The sequence below is a fragment of the Malus domestica genome, chromosome 05 (assembly GCF_042453785.1).
Source record: "Malus domestica chromosome 05, GDT2T_hap1".
Classification (NCBI taxonomy): Eukaryota; Viridiplantae; Streptophyta; class Magnoliopsida; order Rosales; family Rosaceae; genus Malus; species Malus domestica.
Genome location: NC_091665.1, coordinates 37,311,347 through 37,333,384, shown reverse-complemented (window position 1 = coordinate 37,333,384; position 22,038 = coordinate 37,311,347). Strand labels below are relative to the sequence as shown.

At 37.4% G+C, this 22,038-nt stretch overlaps 3 protein-coding genes and 1 long non-coding RNA gene across 4 annotated transcripts; 3 read left to right on the top strand and 1 right to left on the bottom strand.

Annotated features, from left to right (window-relative positions):
- Nucleotides 1-1,923: 1,923 nt before the first annotated feature.
- On the top strand, nucleotides 1,924-2,996 carry LOC103435266 (protein PHLOEM PROTEIN 2-LIKE A9-like). Its single transcript, NM_001293818.1, is given in 3 exon segments — nucleotides 1,924-1,997; nucleotides 2,134-2,213; nucleotides 2,565-2,996. Coding segments are annotated over 3 exon segments (531 nt in total). The 5' UTR covers nucleotides 1,924-1,940; the 3' UTR covers nucleotides 2,959-2,996.
- Nucleotides 2,997-5,335: 2,339 nt separating this feature from the next.
- LOC103435265 (protein PHLOEM PROTEIN 2-LIKE A1-like) lies at nucleotides 5,336-6,965 on the top strand. The gene is made up of 3 exons (XM_008373650.4): nucleotides 5,336-5,852; nucleotides 6,244-6,359; nucleotides 6,450-6,965. The coding sequence occupies exons 1-3, from the start codon at nucleotides 5,472-5,474 to the stop codon at nucleotides 6,817-6,819; spliced, it is 867 nt and encodes a 288-aa protein (XP_008371872.3). The 5' UTR covers nucleotides 5,336-5,471; the 3' UTR covers nucleotides 6,820-6,965.
- A 1,741-nt stretch (nucleotides 6,966-8,706) lies between these two features.
- Nucleotides 8,707-10,907, bottom strand: LOC103430223 (uncharacterized). The gene is made up of 3 exons (XM_070821275.1): nucleotides 10,709-10,907; nucleotides 9,983-10,094; nucleotides 8,707-9,567 (listed from the first exon to the last, which is right to left on the bottom strand). Exons 2-3 carry the CDS (start codon nucleotides 10,049-10,051, stop codon nucleotides 9,022-9,024), a joined length of 615 nt encoding a protein of 204 aa, XP_070677376.1. The 5' UTR covers nucleotides 10,052-10,094; nucleotides 10,709-10,907; the 3' UTR covers nucleotides 8,707-9,021.
- Nucleotides 10,908-11,695: 788 nt separating this feature from the next.
- LOC139196537 (uncharacterized) lies at nucleotides 11,696-13,759 on the top strand. The gene is made up of 6 exons (XR_011581564.1): nucleotides 11,696-11,881; nucleotides 12,039-12,108; nucleotides 12,779-12,901; nucleotides 12,981-13,066; nucleotides 13,149-13,220; nucleotides 13,533-13,759. It is a non-coding gene; the product is annotated as an uncharacterized lncRNA (long non-coding RNA).
- The last annotated feature ends 8,279 nt before the right edge of the window (nucleotides 13,760-22,038 follow it).

The window sequence follows — 22,038 nt, the reverse complement described above, 5'->3', positions numbered from 1 at the left end:
AATATAGGTCAAGGTCTCCTGTAACATGTAGAGCAGTGTTACCTTGATTTTATGCAGAAGCACTTGTAATTTTGCTAATATAATACGTTATTAGCATTCGACATTTTTTGTTACAGCTTACGCAAAATTAGAAAGTTGCTATTTTAGTTGGAAGAAATTCGAAGGAATAAAAATAAAAACGAATAAACTGCCGTTTTCTTCATTTCTACGGGCGATGTTTTTGTCCACCACCAAAATTTAATACCTTAGTTTGATGTGGCTGAAAATCCTTGCACATTTGGGAATTAGAAAAATCACAAGGGAATATGACCTCTTTCTAGCTGGACACAGATATAACATCAAAGAATGAAACCCAAATTGCATATTTGATTCCAATCGACCAATGAGTGCCAACCTTCATGTAATATCACTGATGTGTGCTTGAAAGAAGTTTAACTTTGCTATCACTTTCCTCATATAGTAAATAGTTTAAAAGTTTACAACTATTAGCAATACTAGCACTACAGTTTAATGGTAGTTTTTTCCACTTATAAGTTTGATGTTAGACCATTCTTTAACTCATGGACCTCCACTATTGGCAATATTTGAACGTTACGCTATTATATTTTTTAAATTCAATTCACCATATAATATAACACGAGGTTCCAAATTTGAATTCTTCCACGACGCGTTTGGCACCTAGGATTGATATTTGAGGGGATCCATTTCAAAGTGGTTTGCGTCACCAAAAGTGTACATAAGTTGCAAAACATATACCCTTGGAAAAGAATTAACCAATAGCCGTTGGGGGGTGGTGGTGGGGTGGCGCGGTAAGGGAAGAATTATTCCAGTTTCTCTTCTGTCACAATTATGCCTTTCGTGGTAACTTCCCAAAAGCGTAAAGGCAATGAAAGTTGCGAAACAATATATTCTTAATATTATTCTTGTTATGGATGTCCGTTTCTTGATGAAGTGGAGGCCTCCATTGAAAATTGAGATCAAGTTGATCAAGATAAGCTCTATATAGGAACCGGATTCCATCCTGAGCTTAGGAGGAGCCTCTTGAGCAAAGGATTTGGACCGTTGAAATTTGATCCAACGACTGCAATTATTATAACTTTTAGAGGAATCCCTTATTTGTAACTGTTGAATCAAATTTCAACGGCTCAAATCTTTTGCTCAGGAGGCTCAGCCTTCTAAGCTCGGGAGGGGATCTGGTTCCCTCTATATATGTGACGTGTCAGTGTGAGTGGACTTGGTTGGCAAAAGCCAGCTGTACGTACGTAGCATGCATGCAAAGCCAATTGAGATTGCATACTGCGCGCGTTTGTTAGTAGCCAGTAACCCTTATTGACCCTTACTTATGCTTTGGAGTTATATATGTTTTTAGTACTCAAATAGGCTTACAGAATTGATCATGATCAAATGCTTTATGGGTCGCCTCAGATCTTGCAATTGGCCTTTATCCATAAATGTCGAGGCTTAATTCTAATACTAATTTATATTTTACATAGTAATCGAAGAAAATAAATTGACAAATTTTTATGAACATGTCGCACGTTGGAACATTTAATACCATTTACTAGCAATCCGACTATATATACACGCACACGCACACGCACATATATTCTTCTTTTAAAAAGCTAATAAGGAACCTTTTTGTCAAAATAAAAGGCAAAGAACCTTCAGCACAAGTCCAAAGCAATCACTTTATTCTCTATACATAATTCAATTTTATTATCAATTTGTTTTGGTTTCACATTTTGTTTTGTTTTGTGGTAGCATTAGATTCTTTTCTTCCCAATGGATCATGGATTTATAAAAAGGCTAGGTTAGAGTAGAGGTTCTCTATCTTCAAAACTGCGCCAAGAGAAACATAGAGACAGAAAACAAGAAAACATAACTGCAGCAGAAGAAGAAAGAAGAAGAAGAAGAAGAAGAAAACCGAGTTAGGTTTCGAAATGTCTATGACGACTAAACCTCATTTCCAAGCAGAGCAAGATGAAGTAAAACAGGAGGTGATTATTCATGTTATAAGGCCTCACAAATTTCTTAATTCATTGCTAAATGTCTTTTTAACATCGGAAAACAATCTTTCGCATATATCTAATTCGTTTCTGTAAAAAGAGATTAACTGTATATTCGTGTTTACAGGGAAATAAGTACATCTTCAGACCACGGGGACTTAACATTGTATGGGGCAATGATGAACGCTACTGGAAGTTACCTAAGAAGTAAGGAATCAATTATCTCAACTATGAGAAAAACCTTAGATGTAATCGGTTATTTACAACCGGTATAGAGAAATATGCTATAAATGCTAATCTCATTTCTCATAAGTACGGAATCTACACGGCTACTCCACTTATGCGTGCTTGTTCCTCCTTCTGAGATATGTGTTTTTGGTAAATGTCATGTTTAGACAGTCTCAGTTTGTTATTTTGCACTCGTTAAGGTTTAATAGAATAACAAAATAATGATTTTAGAGTGCAGAACGACATATTGAGAGTGTGAATAGAAGATGCATTGAATTATGTTCAGCTTCGCCTATATGAATAATTTACTACATACTATACATTTTGCAGGCAATCTAAGGATGAACCTACTGAACCTGCGGAGCTGATACAGGTTTCTTGGTTGGAAATAACCGGATCATATAGTTTATCAACTGCAAAAAAATACGAAATTAGTTTCGACGTAGAACTGGCACCTGATGCATTTGGTTGGAGAGACATACAAGCTTTCTTGATGGCCAAGGTAGGGAAAAAGGGTAAGTACACTTGGACCAAAGTTAAAGTAGCAGCGCAGGATACAAAAGTCGGTAAATTCAAAATTCCTGATGACAACGGCCCGCCAATGAGAATTGAAGTTCCGTCCAATGCTCCGGATAGCACGGTTTATTTTGGTCTGTATGAAGTCTGGAGTGGAAAATGGAAGGGGGGCTTGAAAATTCATCAAGCATCTGTGAAAGAAGTATAACTCCGAATTAACTTAATTAGTCCACATACGGTTCACGCGGTATTTTCTACGTATACAGTACACGTACGTATTGAAATATTTTATAGTTTATATATGTGACTATTTAATAATGAGAACAGGTCTCATATAAGATAATTTGTATACCAGTATGAAGGTATTTGCTACTACAGCTTGTATTTGTATCTCATAAATGAATAAATTCTTTCTTATATATATATATATATATATATATATATATATATATATATTGAGAGCCAATTAATGAAATGCGTGTATGTCTATACGCACACAAGTATGTGGGCAGTTTTAGCTCCAAATTTTCAAAGGGATGCACTAAAACACTCAGAACTCAGAAGGCTGAAATTCCATCAGGACAATCAATCGCTTCTCACGGAATTTAAACATATAGCGTACTCTTATGAGCTATGGGAACTATATATACTTACATATAGATGTGTTGAAGCTGCAATTAATTCCCAGTTTCTGCGTAACGTTATTCGTTAATTAGGACAGATATAGAGGCCGTTTATCTTCCTCTTGGTACTGAACAAAAGTGAGTTTATATACGATAAATCATGATTATGTAGTTAACTAAACAAAACTCATTTTGAACATCTATAGAACTCGGGTTCATAAGTTCGCATGATTATCGTAACCCTTTCGGTCCTTTGTGAATTCTGAGTCACTAACAAAAAAGGAACTTAGCGACAACCTTCCAACTGCGGGAGCAAAAACTCGGCCAGGGATCTGCCGTCCCGAACTTTGTGTCTCCTGCAATGTCTTCTTCTAATTATCTCATTTAACTTAACTCCCAATTTAACGGTGTCAACTTTTCTTAATTAATATTTATTTAAATACAAAAACTGATTCACTAAAGAAAATTGAAAATCAGAACAAAAAGAAAACAAATCCCAACTGGAAGTCCGAAAGTCTGCAACTCCCTCCAATCTCAGTCGGCGGCAATTCACACGGCCGTTGAAGCTTCCATTACATTCTCTCCTTCTATATCTCACCAGCGAAGTCCCGTAGGATGATTGAGTCGAACCTTCCCGTATATAATGATCTCGCCGTTTATTGTCATCGAGTCGATTCAAATCTCGTTTGTATAGATTGACCAGATTTCTTCCTTGCTTCCTCAAACCAAAATTTACATAAAATTTGATGTTTGACGGGTTGGGTCGATCATGATTGGGTATTTGAACGGAGAAAAAAAATGGCGAACAGAGAGAAAAGGAGGTTTCGCCAGCCGTGGAGTCCGATGACAGATCGGTGTTGTTGGCTGTCGAATTGGTGTTGATGGGAATTTGAGTGGCTGTTGGTTTTAATTTTTTAACTTTTAGTTTTTATTTATCTCTACTAATTAATAAAAAAAATTTTGTCAACTAAAATAAATGAAAAGAAAAATTAATTTTCTATCATACAAAAAAAAATGATGGGTAATAATGTAATTTCACAGGTTCTCCACGTTCTCTCTCTCCCTCTCTCCTTCTCATTTTCTAAAAAAAATATGTTCATACACACAAAGTACGTAAACAAATGCTAATTTAACCTTATTAAAAAAATTTAGACAAAAAAAAAAAACCTTGTTAAACATTTGACACTGTTAAATTACAAGTTAAATTAAAGGACGTAATTAGAAGGGGACATGAAAGGGGACTCAACTTTCAACTATTATGTTAGGGGTACATTAGGAATTTTGTTGACCAATTTATTTAATGCCTATTATAAATTGCAAAACGAGGCAAATTTTTTATTTTCAACAATAATATTGACACAGGGTAATTTTCATTGGTTGGGAACTCCACTTAAGCTAATGTGCTGGTCACCTAGGAAATTTTTTCGTTACGTTGAAGGTTGTTCCGGACCTTCGGTAGTCTTCAATTTAAATTCTACAGGGTAGATTTCCAACTTCTATAATGCGTAGGAAAAGAAGATGGCTTTCAAACATATTGTAAACCAGTAAAGGAAGCTTCTCCAATCGATTTTTCCAAAGTAAAACAAGAATTTAAGATGATAGTAATCAGTTGCAAATTCGAAGATTACTTTATAAACGGGATTTACTCAAATCGATTTTTCAAAGTAAAACAAGAATTTAAGATGATCGTGATCGGTTGCAAATTCGAAGATTACTTTATAAACGGGAATAATACATCGGATGTGATGCCTTATCTAAGAATAAAGCTATTTTTATGCAAAATGGAATATATTTGATAAACAAACAAAAGTTTTACTTATTGGAATAAAAAAAATTTCCAAAAATGCTTTCCGATCTAGTGCTTTCCCACATGGTTGAAATTCCAAAGTTTCCAAGCCATTGCTTGCCAATTCATGCTTTATATCAACATAACCGAAAACTAGAGAACAAAAGGTTCGCAAGGCATCTTTCTTGAGTTTCAAGCTACAACTCTCGTTCTCGTCCGCACGTTGCGGTGACTGGTGGAAATTACTAGTTTAGCCGTCTTGCTATCTATATAAAGTAAAAACATCACCGGTTTGAAGAACTGCATGCAGAGATGGGGACTGGGTGGTCACAAGATGGGGCCTCACAGTCACAGTCGCAGCCGCCTAGTGAGCAACCGACTAATAATAAAGTAGCGGCAGAGAAAGAAACAGAAGCAAAGCCGACTGTCTCTAAAGCCACGGTGATAGAGAGAACAGCTGCTGATCATCAGGCCAAGCCCTCGGCGAATAACAACCAGGAAGCCGCAGCAGCGAAAGAAGTCAAGGAAATAGAGAAAAGGACAGCAGCACAGCAAGTTAGGCAGCAGCAGCAGCAGTTCCCACATAACTACGAAGCCCTTGTGAAAGATGCTGACACACCTATCAACAAGTCCTCAATTGAAAACCTCTTGCAGCAGCTCCAAGCAGGAGTTCTCTTAAACCAAAAGAAAAAGGTGAAATCCCTGCATCTAACTTTCTGACAATTTTAAATTATTTTTCCTATTTGTTTTTCAGTTATTGTGTGAAATTATCAAACATGCTTCAGAAATGTGAAATTGTTCTAATTCTTACTAAAATTTAGCTCCAAATGATCAAAACTAAAGCAACTTATCTGGAAATGATTTTTGCACACTCCTTTTCTCCCTCTGGACACTCATGTTTGTTTATAGCTTTGAATATTTGTATAAACCAAAGGAAAATCGCTTCAAGGGCAGCAATAAACAGGGTGTGCAAAAGAAGAAAATGGGTGTGCGGAAACCATTTAATCCTTAAATATATCAAAAGATCAACTCTTAATAGGACTTGAAATATCAACAATCATTAGCAATTTAACTGTTATTGCAGAAGTATTGGGTTGATAAGAAGTCCAACAACTGTTTTATGGTGTATGCAAGAGATCTCTCTATCACTTGGGCTGAAGACAATCGTTACTGGCACTGGTACTCCCTGCAAGAAACCAGGTACCAAAATCTTCAATCCGTATATCACAATTGATTCTTGGTTACTGCTATATATATAGAAATCGGTCCTAACTTAGGGTTTAATTGCAGTGACGTCTTCATTGATGCTGCTGAACTGTTGAATGTATGTTGGCTAGAAGTGCACGGGAAGTTTGAAACCGCAAACCTGTCACCCGGAACTCTTTATGAAGTTGTATTTGTGGTCAAGCTGAACGCTGCAGATTATGGATGGGAAGATCCGATCAATTTCAGGCTCACTCTCCCTGATGGTACCAGGCAGTGCCGTAAAGTTAATCTGATGCAAACCCCAAGAGGACAATGGGTCGAGATCCCAGTTGGCGAGTTTAGAGCATCGCCTGAGAAATCTGGCGACATGGAGTTTTCGATGTATGAATATGATGGCGGGAAATGGAAGAAAGGGCTTGTTATCAAGGGTGTCGTCCTTCGTCCTAAAAACTAAGTTGCACTGTACTCAGCAACCTCGCTTACGAGCTGAGAAATAACGTTCCGTTTTTTTTTTTTTTTTTTTTAGTAAAGCAGAAATGAGAGAAGTGCTTATGTAAGAAATGGTCCGAACAGAATAATGCAACGATGATCCACTTTTAACTACTGCCCAAATTCCGCATTTTTCTTTCTGCTTCAGTAAAGTGAGTACAGTGATTTCAGACAGGATCAATTCTTGACGAGAAAGATCGATGATGATCATTATCGACGATTATTTCTGAATTAGAACAATTCAAACATATTCCACTTGCCTAAAGCAACATAGGAAAACATGCTATGCTGTAATTAAACCCCTAAAGCAATATTCATATCAGTAAAGTAACACATGCTGAGATATAATATAGGGTAAATTACATTTTACCATCTTAGGTTTGGGATCGATTTCAATTTTTTACAATATCTTTAAAATATTTTAATTTCATACAACTGTTAAAAAATTTGTTAAGTTAACCGTTAAACAATGACAAAACAAATATGTGATCCTTATTTGTGCTAACATGACTATCACATTTGTGTCACGTGACTAAATACTTAATAAAAAAATTTAAACTATTAAAATAATCAATTTAAAAAAAAAAACCCCAGAATCCCTTCGACTTCCCCACCCGTTTCGCTCACGATACGGGATATTCGAATCGCGGACCGGTGGCCCTGTTTGTTCGTGTAGGCGACGGACGTGTCGCCAGAGATTTTAATCGGCGGAGGCCGATGTCTTCCGGGTTTTTATCCTCTACTTCGCGGTCCAGCCAGACTATCCGGCGCATCGACTTGGGCTTGTACCAGAGCTTGATGTAGTTCTTCCTCTGTTTCCAGAGCTTGGCGGAGGCGGCAATGCCGAAAACGATGTCGTTTATCTCCGTCGGCTGGTTTTCTTTATCCGGTTGTTGGGTTTTGAGGTGGATCATCTGGGAAGTCCGATCTTGGGCAGTTTGCCGGTGGAGGAGGAGGAGGAGGAGAGGCGGAGAGGGGTGAAAGGGTCGTTGTCGTCGGAGCAGGCGGCGCGTGAGGTGGAGACGACCTTGAGAGTGTAGACGATGTAAGTGAGAGGGACGAAGAGGAGGAGCTAGACGAGGAGTTGAGGGGTGGCTCGAGATTGGGAGCCGGGTCCAGGAATTGGGGTCCCTGTGGAGCTCCGCATCTGATCCCAAATCACTTTCTCTTGATCTTTATGGCTCCCTTTCATTTTTCTCTCTAAGTGCCTCTCTCCCTCTAAGCTCAACGCCTTTCGCTGCACTCTGTTTATTGAAGAAAAAAAATCAGAGGTTTTGCAGCACTGGGTTTTCAAAGGGTGTTATTGTGGGGGATATTTGGTTCCTTTGGGAACCCAATTGGGGCGGTTCAGATCTCTCTGAAAATTTCAATCAGTGGTGGAGAAAGATTGGGACTTTTGGGGGGAGAATTGGGGATTGAATGGGAATGAGGAGACCCAGTTGGGGGATTTGTGGGGTTAGGAGGTTTGGAATTGAAGAAAATGGGAGTGAAAAGGAGGAAGAAGATGAGGATGGTGTTGGTGTTGGTGTTGCAGAAGAGAGGTAAAGGTGAGAGCTTGCATTGCTTGCTGCCAGGTTGCACATAACATCCCCGAAGAGAGGGGTGGAGCCGTGGAGGGGATGGTGGGAGGTTCAGGGTTTTTTTTTTAATACTTTTCTTTAATTAATTTTTTTTAATTTTTTTATTTTTTTATCAAGTGTTTAGTGTAGCAGTATTATCAGCACAAATAGAGACCACATATTTGCCACGTCAACACTCAACGGCTAATTTAACAGATTTTTTAACAGTGATATGAAATTGAAATAAAATGATAAGTAAATGTATAAAATTGAAATGTTTTAAAGATGTAAGAAATTGAAATCGATCTCAAACCTGAGAAGGTAAAATGTAATTTAAATATATCATGTGCGCTTGAAATGTACTTTACAGCGAACGTCACCAATGAAACAATGAGAGACCACCTTCCGGTGGAAGATACGTTCGCAGCACAATTGGCAAAAGCAAAGAAAAAAGAACTGTCAGCAGTGGCGGATCCAGGAAATAATGTTAGGGGGGTCAATAAGGATAGTGTGCAGTGCGCAAATTTTTTTTAACAGAAACGGCATGCATATCGTCGTTTCATCGAGTCTTGGTAAGATATCGCAACCAGCTACTCCAAAATCCTTGTTCAAAGGTCCTGAACGTTCAAACCTGGAGGAAGAGATTGCTTCAACTTGTCGGCCTTCTCAGAACCAAACACACAAAGTGTGTAAAGGTACTTGGAGCACCGAACCTTGAACTTGACAGCATCCTTGGTCCTCTTGATTTTGACATTGCGAGCATCCTTCCTTCTTGCAGTTAGAAGGAAATCCTTGATCTCATGGATCTGCTTCGGCATTTTGCTTGTTGCTCGGTCGAGACCGGAGGCTGCGAGTTCTCTCTCAATGTCCGAGGAGGCTATCAACACACCAGCATCCTCCTTCTTCTTCAACCTTGCAAGCGAACTCTTTCTTCTTCTTTCAGACATTTCGTAGACCACGTGATGTGCAGCTCCAAGAGGTCGCACTAGCAGCTCCCAGGTTATTTCCATGGCTTCCAAGGGGTCGTGTGACCCCATTGACCCCACTGTGGATCCGCCCCTGACTGTCAGGTGCATCAAATGTCTGTTGTGTAACCTTCGGGCTTGTTCCTTTGCTCTTAATTTCTCTGTTGCAGGTGCAATCCTCTCTAAAAGCTGCATTTTACAAAAATCAAATTCTAGAATTATTTATTTAAAACCACTAGTGCATTTAATATGATTACAATCTACGACGTCTTTTACAGGAAATCATAGCATTACAAGCTCTGTTACGGACTTACAGTAACTATATGCTCTACTCACTCGCCCCAACCTACCCTAACACAAAAATTGGAGGGAAAGAAATGGAAAGGGAAAGGAAATCTTGCCACTTCATGAGTAGAAACATACATCAAGTTAGGGGAACTGAATTGGCTTTTGACTCTTCGTAAATGGTTATATAAATTGTGAACAAGATTAGTGGTAGTAACGGAAAGGCAATGAAAAGTTAAGATCATGCGTTATAGAACCGTGGTTCGATCTTAACACGTAAGGTTTTGTAATTGGATTCTGGATAAAGCAGAATACTAACCTTGCCGTGCAGCACATCATTGGATACCAAGACAGATCTATCAAATACAGAAAATTTTCCGCCATCCATGCATGTAACCTTTCCTCCAGCCTCTTCAACTATCTGTTCAAAACTGCAATACCAAATTCTATGAATAATGGAAATCACACATCTGGTCACCAAGATTTTGCTGAGAGAAAAGTGAACTATAATTTTCATGCATCAGTTTAAGCACCTTGTCATAAGAGATTGCCGGAAGCAACCCTTCCAAATACTTGCCATAAAAACGTAAAGGAATGTCTTATGACAGAAAGTCTATGTATATTCTTCCCGCGTAAACTATTCATACTGGAACCGAATTGTCAATGGACATACTATTTTGTTATGTGCTTGATTTCTGATGTATACTTTGAGTTATCACAACTCTTTCCAAGTATTCAACTAGAAAAATAAAAAGAACTAACCCATGTATAAGAAAGTATCAATTATTATTATTTAGGCTCCCGTAACTATGTAAACACAAAAACAAAATCGAAAAGAAAAGAAAAACCTGAACAAAATATAATATACTGCAAATAAAAAATAAGACCAAATTGAAAGATATAAAACCAAAATCTCTGCCGAGTATTATGTTTCAACAAAACCAAAACATGAAGGTATTCAATTGAGTGTTATAACAATAGACTTCCAAATATTATTATTCCACAAACGCCTAACAAATGCATTTGTGAGAAAATAAAACATTACCAAAACACCAGCTGCCATATCCCTTGGCTTTAGTCGATATTCCCAGTAGGCTTCTACAATCCCAAGAGCTACATGGCACATGTCTACTGCAGCTGCATCAAGCCTTCTCACACCATAAACATTACAATTTAGGGATAAGACCAAGGGGGAAAAGGAGTTAAAAGTCATAAATATGAAGAGAGAGAGGGAACTAGGAAGTTAATTAATCCTAAAGCTAAAGCTCAAATAAAAATTGCTTAGCACTAAAAAGAAAGGTTATTACCCTGCTGATGTCGGTGAACTCTTTAAATAACTCTATGTTGGTGACCCATACGTCATCATGTTCATAACCAAATCCAGCAACAAGACAAGATCGTCCCACCTGAAATATGGAAGAGTATGGGCACAATAAAATATGAAATGGTTTCGCCTTTACACAGTACGCGTAACACATGAGATTGCTCATATTTCTCTCTTACACCTTTTCTAGTTTCTAACTTGCTACCCTTATGCCTAACATTCTGGTGGTGGTTGGAATTTCTGAAAAAAATTGGGTAAAGAAGAATGGAACTTTAATGAAAAGCTTCCGGTACTGTTCATTTTAACGAAAAACCACATTTGTACATTAAAAAGTCAAAGGTATGTTATGATTTTGTACATTTATTCCCCCCCCCAAACACCACTCAACCCAAGCTAAAACATTGGGCTAAAAGTCAAATTAGGGGTGGGCAAACGGGTACAGGAACCGCGGGTCGGGGCGGGTAATAGAGGTTCGGGGCGGGTACGGGCCGGGTCCTAATTTTGTAAAACAGAAAAGGGCGGGGCGGGCCGGGCCGTAGACATTTTCAGTTCGAGCCGGTTCCAAACATATTAAAAAACGGGTACCCGGACCGGCCCGTTTGTAATTAGAATGTACGGACGAGATTGAAGATCATATCTCTATCCAATCTTAACCGTTCGTTTTAGGTTTCCTTGTCCTATCGAATTCGACTCTGTCACTGTCTAATCTCTCACTCGAGTCTCAGTCTCTCTCGCCGTCTGTGAATCGTTCCTTCCCCTCCACCACCCCGACATCACGACGGTCCTGGCGACCACCACGACAGCCTAACAACTTCGACGGCATCCCAAACTTACAGAACCCAGTCACCCCACCACCCATCTTCTCGATTTGTCACTTATCTCTCAGTCTCACAGGTAAAAACCAACCTTTGTGTATATAACTGATCTGCATTTCGAGTTCTCTGCTTTATTTCGGGTGTTAAATTCCTAAATATTATGTGGGTCGAGTTTGATTTAGTTGTTTTTCTGCATTTCGAGTTCTCTGATTTTGAATCACCTGTTGTGTTTTTAGGTCAATTTTATGTGATTAGTGCCAGCATTTTTTAAGGATCTGAATCTGGTACTCAGTCTCTGTCTCACAGGTAAAAACTAAAAACCAATTGAATCTTGCCCTTTGGGTGTGAGATAGGCTGCGTGAGTCTATCTGTGTAATGTGATGTTTTATAGCTTATGTTATTGTTTCTATTTTCTTCTCATACTTTTCTGCTCTTGGTTTTGTGATTTGTTAAAAAAAAATAGAAAGATATTTGGCCCCAGCAGGTTTTGTAATTGTATGACTTTTGACTCTGTTTGGCTGCTCAGAAAATATGTCTGTCTAACTTTGAATGCTGAGAAAATGTTGGTAATCAAGTGTTAAAAACGTACAGTAAATGATGATTAGCTCATCACTTGACTATGTAAATATACGGATGAAAGTATTCACCCTTTTTTTTCTTCACTGTCCCGTGGATTTGGTTGTTGTTATCTGGTATTGTGTTGTGTGTGTGTGTGTGTGTGTTCCTGTGTGTGTGTTCTCTGTCTGTCTGTGCGTGCGTGTGTGTGTTCTGTGTTCTGCTTCTGTGTGTGTGTGTGTGTGTGTATGTGTGTATGTTCTGTGTGTGTATGTGTGTATGTTTTGTGTGTGTGTATGTTCTGTGTGTGTACAATAAATAGTTTAGTGACAATAGCTCACTCATCATGCATTTATCCGTTCTTGTTAACTCATCCCTTGTATACTTGGTCTTACTTTGTTTAAATTGGCTACTGACACAGGATTGTAAAAAGAATGCATATATGGAGGCAGAGTTGCACTGTTCAAATGCCATACAAATCATGGAAAGGAAGCTGAGAACAGCATGCCATGCTAGTGATGCTAATATTGATAATGTTGGGAAGGTAAACAATAGTGGGTTGCTTCTGTGGTCTTTAACATTTTCATTAATGTTTTTTTAATATTTGAATTCTCTTTTTCTAGGTTCTTGATGGTCTTCTATCTGACTATGAAGCAGCAAGTCATGGTCCAGCAAAATGGCAGAAACTGACCATGTTCTTACAGAAAAGGTTTGCCAATTGTCTTTATTTCCTTCTTTTTAATTAATGTATGAGTGCATATTAACGGATTGGACAAAATCCAAATTCACAGTTTTGAAGGGCCAAGACTGAGCTAACTATTCTGGGATTAGTTGGTTGATTTCTCAATTCCTTAAACGAGAAGGTAATTTCAAATTCATGTCCTCAAGTTCCTTGTTATACTTATATGTGCAGTTTTTATATATGTGCAGTTTTGATTTATACATGTGCAGTTTTGATTTATACATGTGCAGTTTGGTTTTATATATTTACAGATTCAATGAGGATAATATGAGGATAATATGATTGTGCAGTTTGGTTTTATATAAACTTTAAATGAGGATAATATGAGGATAATATTTACAGATTCAATGAGGATAATGTGCAGTTTGGTTTTATATAAACTTTAAATTTCAATGAGGATAATATGATGTTTATATTCTATTTTTGCTTACAGATTCAATGAGGAATTGAGGATTGTTGTTGGAATTTGGGCGTTGGATGATGTGGTTTTAATTTGAAATTTATTGCGGATGTCATGTTTATGTTGTTTTGGATTATTTGATTTTTGGAATTTGGATGTCTTGGACTTTCGGATATTGTGTATGTGGATTTCATTTTTAGATGTTGGAGGACGATGTAATATTGTTATTTTGGATGTATTGTTAAAATTTAATTTATGAACTTGGATATTAGACTTTGTATTTAGATTAGATGTGAATAATGGTGAATTTGTGCAAAATCTGCATAAATGCAGTGTCATTGTGATTGTGCAGTTGCAAATTGCAAACTGTGCAGTTTTCAAACTGTGCAGTGCAGTTAAAAAAAAAAAAAAAAGGGTACCCGTGGACCCGGCCCGAACCGGCCCGTTTTAACCGGGCCGGGTAATGTCCGGTTCCTATACAAGAAAATCCAATCCCCGCCCCGTCCCGGCCCGTTTCGGGTAATGTCAGGTTCCTACAAACTTAGGTTCGGCCCGGCTCGGCCCAGCCCGTGCCCAGCCCTAAGTCAAATGCTAAAGCTAGGCCAAATCCCCCCCCATGTGAGTGGACTTGTTGGCACTTGGGCCAGTCTCAGCCCGCCCACATGCCAACGCGCCCCACGCAATGGTTTTGCAAGGGTTTCCCGACAAGGTGGGCGCCACTGTCAGGCCGTGTATCAGCCACCCAAATATTCCCAACAGCTGTAATTCACATCCAAGGGTTGAGCTTTAGGGACCTTTGGTTGATCCAACGGTCCAGATTCAAATTTCATTTTTTTAGAATATGTTATTTTAAATCTAACGGTTGAAATCGAATATAATCAAATCTAACAGTAAATAAAAAGATCTAACGGTCCAAATTTAAATCTAACGGCTAAAATAATTAAAAAACATATATTTAACTCAAAATTCACCTAAAAACTCTATAAATACCTATGTATTTGTTCAAACATCCACACAAAACTCAATTTTCTCCTACAATTCTTCCAAATTAACTTTACCATTTCTTTCCATTTCCAAATTGTTCAACATGGCAAGAGAGCATATTAGAGGTCATAATTGGACCTGTGAGGAAGATGTTGCTTTATGTTTGGCATGAGTTTCTGTTAGCGAAGATGGTGCAGTTGGCACAAATCAAAATAAGAAGGTTTTGTGGGATAAAATCATTGCAAAGTTTGGTGCTGAACGGTTGGTGAAAGTTGAAAGTTTGGTGTTGAACGGTTGGTGAATTGAAAATTTAGTGTTGAACGGTTGGTGAATTAAAAGTTAGCCCATGGTTGAAAGATTGGTGAAAGTTGAAGGCTTGCTTTGTGAAAAATTGAGTGATTTTTCAATATTTATTGGAATTTAAATATTTTTATATTAAAATGTTTATAAAATTAATTTACGATAGTCTACATATTTATTTATTTTTAAATTTAATTTAAGAAAAACTGTTTCTGGGCTAAAAACTAAATTTTTCGGACTAAAAAATTTGACTTTTAGCCCAACGGTTGAAGATTGTCTAATATGAAGGAAAAGCAATAAGTGTTAATCAAGATACCACTGCAAATATTCTAGCATCCCATAAGATCAGACTTAGTCATCGACCGAAAATAACATGATTCGGCATAGTTACAGATTTCCATTTTTTTTTCTTCTAGTATAAGAAATACTAACCTCATCAGTTTGGCTCACATGAATTTTTTGGCCATTACAAAATGCTCCCCCTCCTAATATAACACAGATTATCAATTGAAGCTCAACGTCAACAGTACACTTAGAAAATCAAATAAGGCAGAGGCAACTATTTAGACCGAACTTCCCTACCAGCACTAGCAGAAAATTGCGGGTATTCCAACACATAGGGCCCCCAACGAACTCGACCTGAAAATACAAATGGAAAGCCAACATTTTATTTCCCCACTATATCATTCATGGATGTACAGTATAAGATGATTTTTTGTCCACATCCTAACAGTTTCGAGCTTTTGAAAATAATGGTAAATCAATAATATTTATCACAGTAACAGAGTAAGAGATCCTGAGTTCAAATAATTGCATCGTAATCTTGTATAAGTTGAAGACATTTTTGACACTAATAATGAGGCTCACATGTGAAGGGGAGTACTGGAAAATCAAATAGACATCTTAACATATCATGGAATCATGCAAGCAGCATGTCAAATAAAATCTTCTATATGTGATCAGCAGCAACAGGTTTTCCTCGAAATAAAACTCCAACAGAAACCGCAAAGCTAGGATAACCATGTGCAAAATTTGTTGTTCCATCTATGAAGATATCAGAGGTTAGATAAGACAAAACAAAGAATTGTCAGGTTACTCTTATAAAAGGTATCTGGATATAAAACGCTACCCCAGCTACCACCCTAATAGCTCTTTCCAATTTCATATCAGCCATCAGAAAGTTCGTCTCTAAACATTCACACACACACACAGATATATATATATACATATATATATACATACAGGCCTTTTAAGGGAAGGGATCCTCATTTTTCAAAAAAAATAGGGACATCCTCTTGACCATTAGATTTGATTTTAATGAAATTATGTGGCTGAGATTAAATCACAGGCCACAGAATCTCAACCACAGGATTTCATTGAAGCCAAATCTAACGATCAAGATGATGTCCCCATTTTTTTTTTGAAAAATGGAGATCTCTTCGCTTAAAGGCTTCTTATATATATATATATATATATATATATATATATATATATATATGATATGAACTTCCGGCTATATACATAAACATAATATATGCTAATTATTGCTACTATTGGTTATGAAAAAGTAAAAGTCAAAAGTATTGAGGTAAGAATTATGAAAGCTGAAAATTTTACTGTAAATCATGTTCCGAAACACTAATATCATGAAACCATATCATACTTGATGGAGTCTTGAAAAACCCAATATGCACAAACACACCTATACTGCACCTTAGAAGATACTAACCTAAAGGATCAATGCACCACATATAATCAGATGATATATCTCCAGTTATTCCACCCTCCTCTCCAAGAATAAGCTAGGTGATATTCGAAGTTCTTTCTCACAACTTCTAAAATTGTGGCTTCACTCTTTTTATCTGTGTTGCAAATAGTTTTCATATCACATGAAAATTCATGCTAGCCTGTTATACTTTTTAAGAATGAGAACGGAACACATGATAAGTGAATTTTCCTTCATGATTAGTGAATCTTGCTTGTAAAAGGTTCGACCTTCACATGTAACACTACTACAAAAGGGCATATGACTGGCGTCATAAAAACCGACAAGAAATACCAATTACTGTCGGATTTTTGATAAAAATCCGACATTAAATCGTGCAATGTCGGATAAAGGAACCGACACCAATGCCACCGTCACCAATAGGGTATTGACGTCGCTTAGCCCCCTTAATCCACCACCAAGAAGCAAAGTAATATAAAATAAAAAGAACAACAGCGTCACTTAAAAGTGACATCAGTACTTACGTCGCTTATAAGCGACATGAAAATCTGACATGATGGCGGTCCAAACCAACGTTAAGTAACAAATAAACAATTAAAATATCATTTTACTGTCCGTCCAAACCGACATCACGTAATTTTAATAAATAAAATAGTAAAACTACTTTGGGTCGTAACCGACATTACCTAACATCTTGATAAATAAAATAATTAGGCTGGTGTCATCCATAAGGGACATCAGATATATTAAAAATAAAAAATTTTAATAAATTTTCCAGCTACTGTCAGTTTTTATGCTGATGTCGTCCATATGAAAATAATTCCAACCATTAACAAAAACAGTTCTCACACACTAACAATTATACATGATAACAAACATTTTACATTTCACATAACGTACAAAAACTCATCCGTCATAACAACACTAAATCCGACATTACAAACACAACATACAAAAAAAAAAATACAAACTATAAAAGCTAGCACAAGTGTCATACATAGCCGCCAAGAAAGCGAACCACATACACTACACAACAGAATTGGATCCGAGCGTGACCTGGTTCCTTCTCCAGATCATCCTTGTGATCCAAAAACCCTCGCCATGTCAACATCTAATGGAGAGCACCTGCGAGCATTCCAGAAAACCCTCCAATTGGAAAATCCGGGGAAATCCCATAAGCAGAAGGCATCTAAAGTCGATATACAGGCATTTGATATGGCGGCTGCTGCATGTATGACATGGGCGGTTGCTGCATGTATGCCATGGGTGGTTACTGCATGTATGTCATGGGCTGTGTCGGATACATCGGATACGAAGAAGGTTGCTGATTATAGCCTATATAAGGATATACAGGTGTAGCAGGAGGCTGACTGTTGGGTTCCTTGTGGGCATGGATAAGGAAGAAGAGGCCGACTCTGGCCTGACTGTTAGGTTCCCAGGCTATATGGTGGTTGCGGCTGCAATTTTTGCATTAAGAACGTAAGCAATTGATTATGTTGCTGTTGCTGGCTGCATGTTTGTTCAAGCTTAAACTCTAGGGCTGTCATCCGTTTAGCATCAGCTTCTTGTTTCCTTCTCAATTCATTGTTCTATGTCATCAACATTGCTACTGAACTTTTGGATGATCTTCTGGAAGAATTAGAATAGAAGTTGAAGAAGATGCATACGACACCATATCCGGAGTCACCCCATGTCCATACCCTCGTACTCTATTATGACACTCAGAACCCATCGTCTCCACATAAACTCGGGTTCTAAGCTCATAAGTATCTTTTTGTCCAGACTCGATCATAGTTTGAATATTCCCATCCATAGTTGTCTTGCAATAAAAATTTTAAAAATAAAAATTCAACTATAGATAATAAAAATTAATAACAATCATATACTACCACGAAAAAATTAATTACCCCAGTGCGCTCAGATGTTTCATCAATCCAAGTGCTATCTCTACGAGTATGACAGTGATGAAAAAATGAAACAGGATTCACCTCATTCCTATACTTTTTCCACTATAATTATAAGTCAATGAAAAAAAAAACAATTTTCAGCAACCATCAAATTAAAAATAAATTTCTACCAATTATGTATTAAATTTAAAATTCTCTCCAATTCCTGAAAATGTACAACCCTTACAAGTTTTACCCGAACTCTTGCAAAAGATTTTGCACCAGTTGTGTGGTTCATTGTTTTCAACCACCTCTTATGCCTATTTTTTGTGGCAATCTCCTGAAAATAAAAAGAATTTATTAAACAAATTTCAAGCTATAACAAAACAAATCATAAAACGTTTACTTTTGTTTTTTCTTTATTCCAGTAGGCCACTAAATCAGCCCACTGTTGATGTCACATCCCAGCCCGGGACAGATCACTTCCTGGGCCCGTTCCACCACCGTAGCACGATATTGTCTATTTTGGGCCTCGACTACGCCCTCACGGTTTTTATTTCTGGGAACTCACACGAGAACTTCTCAGTGGGTCGCCCATCTTGGGATTGCTCTCGCACGAACTCGCTTAACTTCGGAGTTCCGACAGAACCCAAAGCCAGTGAGCTCCCAAAAGGCCTCATGCTAGGTAGGGATGAAAATATACATATAAGGATCACTCATCTGGGTGAAGTGGGATCTAACAATCCACCCCCCTTAAAGGCCCAACGTCCTCGTCGACACACTTTCGACCAGGGATTGGCTCTGATGCCAATTGTCACATCTCGGCTTGGGGTGGATCACTTCTCGGGCCCGCTCCACTACCGTAGCACGATATTGTCTGCTTGGGGCCCCGACTACGCCATCACGGTTTTTGTTTCTAGGAATTCACACAAGAACTTCCCAGTATGTCACCCATCCTGGGATTGCTCTCGTGCGAACTCGCTTAACTTCGAAGTTCCGACGGAACCCGAAGCCAGTGAGCTCCCAAAAGGCCTCGTGCTAGGTAGGGATGTAAATATACATATAAGGATCACTCCCCTGGGCGATGTGGGATCTAACAGTTGAGGATCTACATTATAAAGAGTTTTCTCGTGCTCCTCGACTAGTTTATCAGTATAAAGTTTTTTTTTAAAATTTATTTTTGTACTCTTTATGCGCATGCTCCGCAATATGAAGTGTCATGTGACGGATCATTGGCATTTTCGTCATATCCTCTTCTTGAAAAATAATAGTTTCCTATACTCATAAAAAAATTTAAGCAAATAATTATTACTATAAACATTAACTTATTCTACTCTCTTAAAGTAACAAAAAATATTTATACTTTTATTCTATTCCAGAAAGCTTCCCTGCTTTCTTCCTTGATCATACGCCAATCTCTCACCAACAACATATTTCTATAATCTGTAACCTCTGCCGCTACATGTTTTGAAAAAGCACTAGAATTTTCATTAATGCATTTTCCAGAAGCATCAAAAGAACAAGGATGTTGATTCCAACTGGGAATTGAGGGTCCTTTTCTTCGTTGAGTTGATCCTTATAAATACAGAAAAAACAATTAAAAACCAAGGAACAAAAATCAATTTTCAATTTAGGCATTATACTAGTTGGAATACAAAACAAAAAACTAAAATTAATAACCATAATAAAATAAAAATGGATCACTTTCCTCTTCGAAATGGAGTTCGTCAGCATGTTTATCTTCAAAATGATGATCCATAGCAAAAGTTTTTGGAAGGAGAAGTATAAAAACTGAAAAGGGAGAAGAAATGGAAGGTACAGACGAAATTGGGAAGGAGAATGAGAGACTGAACTTAGGCAACAAATGAAAACACAGATGAAATGGGGACAGAAAGGGTTTAAATATGGATACAGAGTTGGCGTCGGTTAAAACCGACATTAAGTAACTAACATCGAACTAAAACCCACTGACGTCGAAATAAGTGAGGGTTGGTGTGGAATTGAATCCAACTACTTTTTGACCAAATTTATTGAACTAAACGTGGCATCGCTTTAGTTAAATTTCATGTCGGTTTCAACCGACACAAATTTCTGACACACTTTATTGATATACACATCTCATTAAATCAAACAACCACTTTTTGACACAATTTCTTGAAAATCACGTGGCGTCAGTTTGGTTAACCTTGGTGTCGCTTAAAACCGACACCATATTCTGACAAGCTTTACTGAAATGCATGTTGCGTCGGTTTAAATGTAGTTTGCGTCGGTTTAAAACGACAAGATATCAGACAACTAACTTCCCCTACCGAGGTGACTGATTGAAATTCCCCTTCCGAAGTGACTAAATGAAATTCCTCTTCCCAACTCAATTTCACGTCACTTTTAACCCACATTACCAACATGACATTGAAATAAATGAAGCTGGCGTCGAATTAAAAAATGCTAGCGTCGGTTCCAATCGACATTACTTACTTGACATCAAATTAAATGTAGTTGTCATCGGTTAAAATCGACACTGACTCGTGCAAAACAAGCGGGAAAGTTCCCACCTAGTGCACTTCAAATAGTTTTTTTTTTTTTAAAGTTTAAACCATACAAAAAAAAATAACAAGTTTTTTTTTTCTTTTTGGTATCTCATATAACATTTTAAGATTTTAATAAATAAAATATGTAATAAAAAACAAAAAGTATTGTCTAATTAATACTTAAAACACATAAGCCAAAGGTTATGGATGTTCCATGTCATCATCCATTATATCGTTGTCGGCATTGGCATAACTAGCGAATTGGGTAGGCAACGGTAATAATTCATGAAAATGAGTCTCTTGCACGCCAACCCTTGTATGGAAATTTTCATGGTCAATTGCATCACTATCCTCTAATACGTCAAACAAATCCCTTGGCTGCGTTCGAACAACTACGTGCCAATGTTTTTCAATTGTGTCCTTAACGTAAAATGCTTGTGATGCTATTATGAAAGGATCCTCTTTAAATCCTAATCGATTGAAGTTCACCATAGTAAATCCATATTGATCAGTCTTCATTCCTCGTGGACTTTCACTACTAACCCATTCGCACTTAAATAACATCACAGCTCCACCCCTATCTCCTGCCTCAGCATGACCACAATTTTTAACCTCGAACATATCTACAACTCTGCCATAATAATTCACTTGCCCAATTACACCAGGAACATTTACAGGTACAAAGACACCCCAATTTTGATTCTTATGCTTATCATCAACAAATTTTATACGAAATCTGAACCCATGAACAATGTGACTTTTATATCAACTCACAACCCTGCTAGGATAATTAGCTAGCCAATGCAAGTCTTAAGAAATCAATGTGTCATTAGGATGACATTTTGAATTCATCTGTAATAAGAATGATGATAAAAGTTGACATGATAACTATAAACATGTTATAATTAAAATGTAAAAATATAAATAAATAATGTGATTGTTGTATCAACTCACATGTTTCTTGAACCATTCTAGAAATTCTTTCTTGCTTAGCTCCTGAATTTGTTGCATAGTTAACCTTTCTCGATGATGTTTAATTTTCAAGAATTCCTCATGTTGCCTGGGCATTTATGTCCAAATTTAGATAATTAATTTTTCAAAGTTAAGAAAACCCA

Excerpts from the sequence above, each read along its gene's own strand:
- LOC103435265 (XM_008373650.4), top strand. The coding sequence starts at position 5,472 with ATGGGGACTGGGTGGTCACAAGATGGGGCCTCACAGTCACAGTCGCAG. Across the intron at positions 5,853-6,243 it reads TCTTAAACCAAAAGAAAAAG|AAGTATTGGGTTGATAAGAA; the intron begins GTGAAATCCCTG and ends CTGTTATTGCAG. Across the intron at positions 6,360-6,449 it reads TACTCCCTGCAAGAAACCAG|TGACGTCTTCATTGATGCTG; the intron begins GTACCAAAATCT and ends GTTTAATTGCAG.
- LOC103430223 (XM_070821275.1), bottom strand. The coding sequence starts at position 10,051 with ATGGATGGCGGAAAATTTTCTGTATTTGATAGATCTGTCTTGGTATCC. Across the intron at positions 9,568-9,982 it reads ATGATGTGCTGCACGGCAAG|CTTTTAGAGAGGATTGCACC; the intron begins GTTAGTATTCTG and ends TGTAAAATGCAG.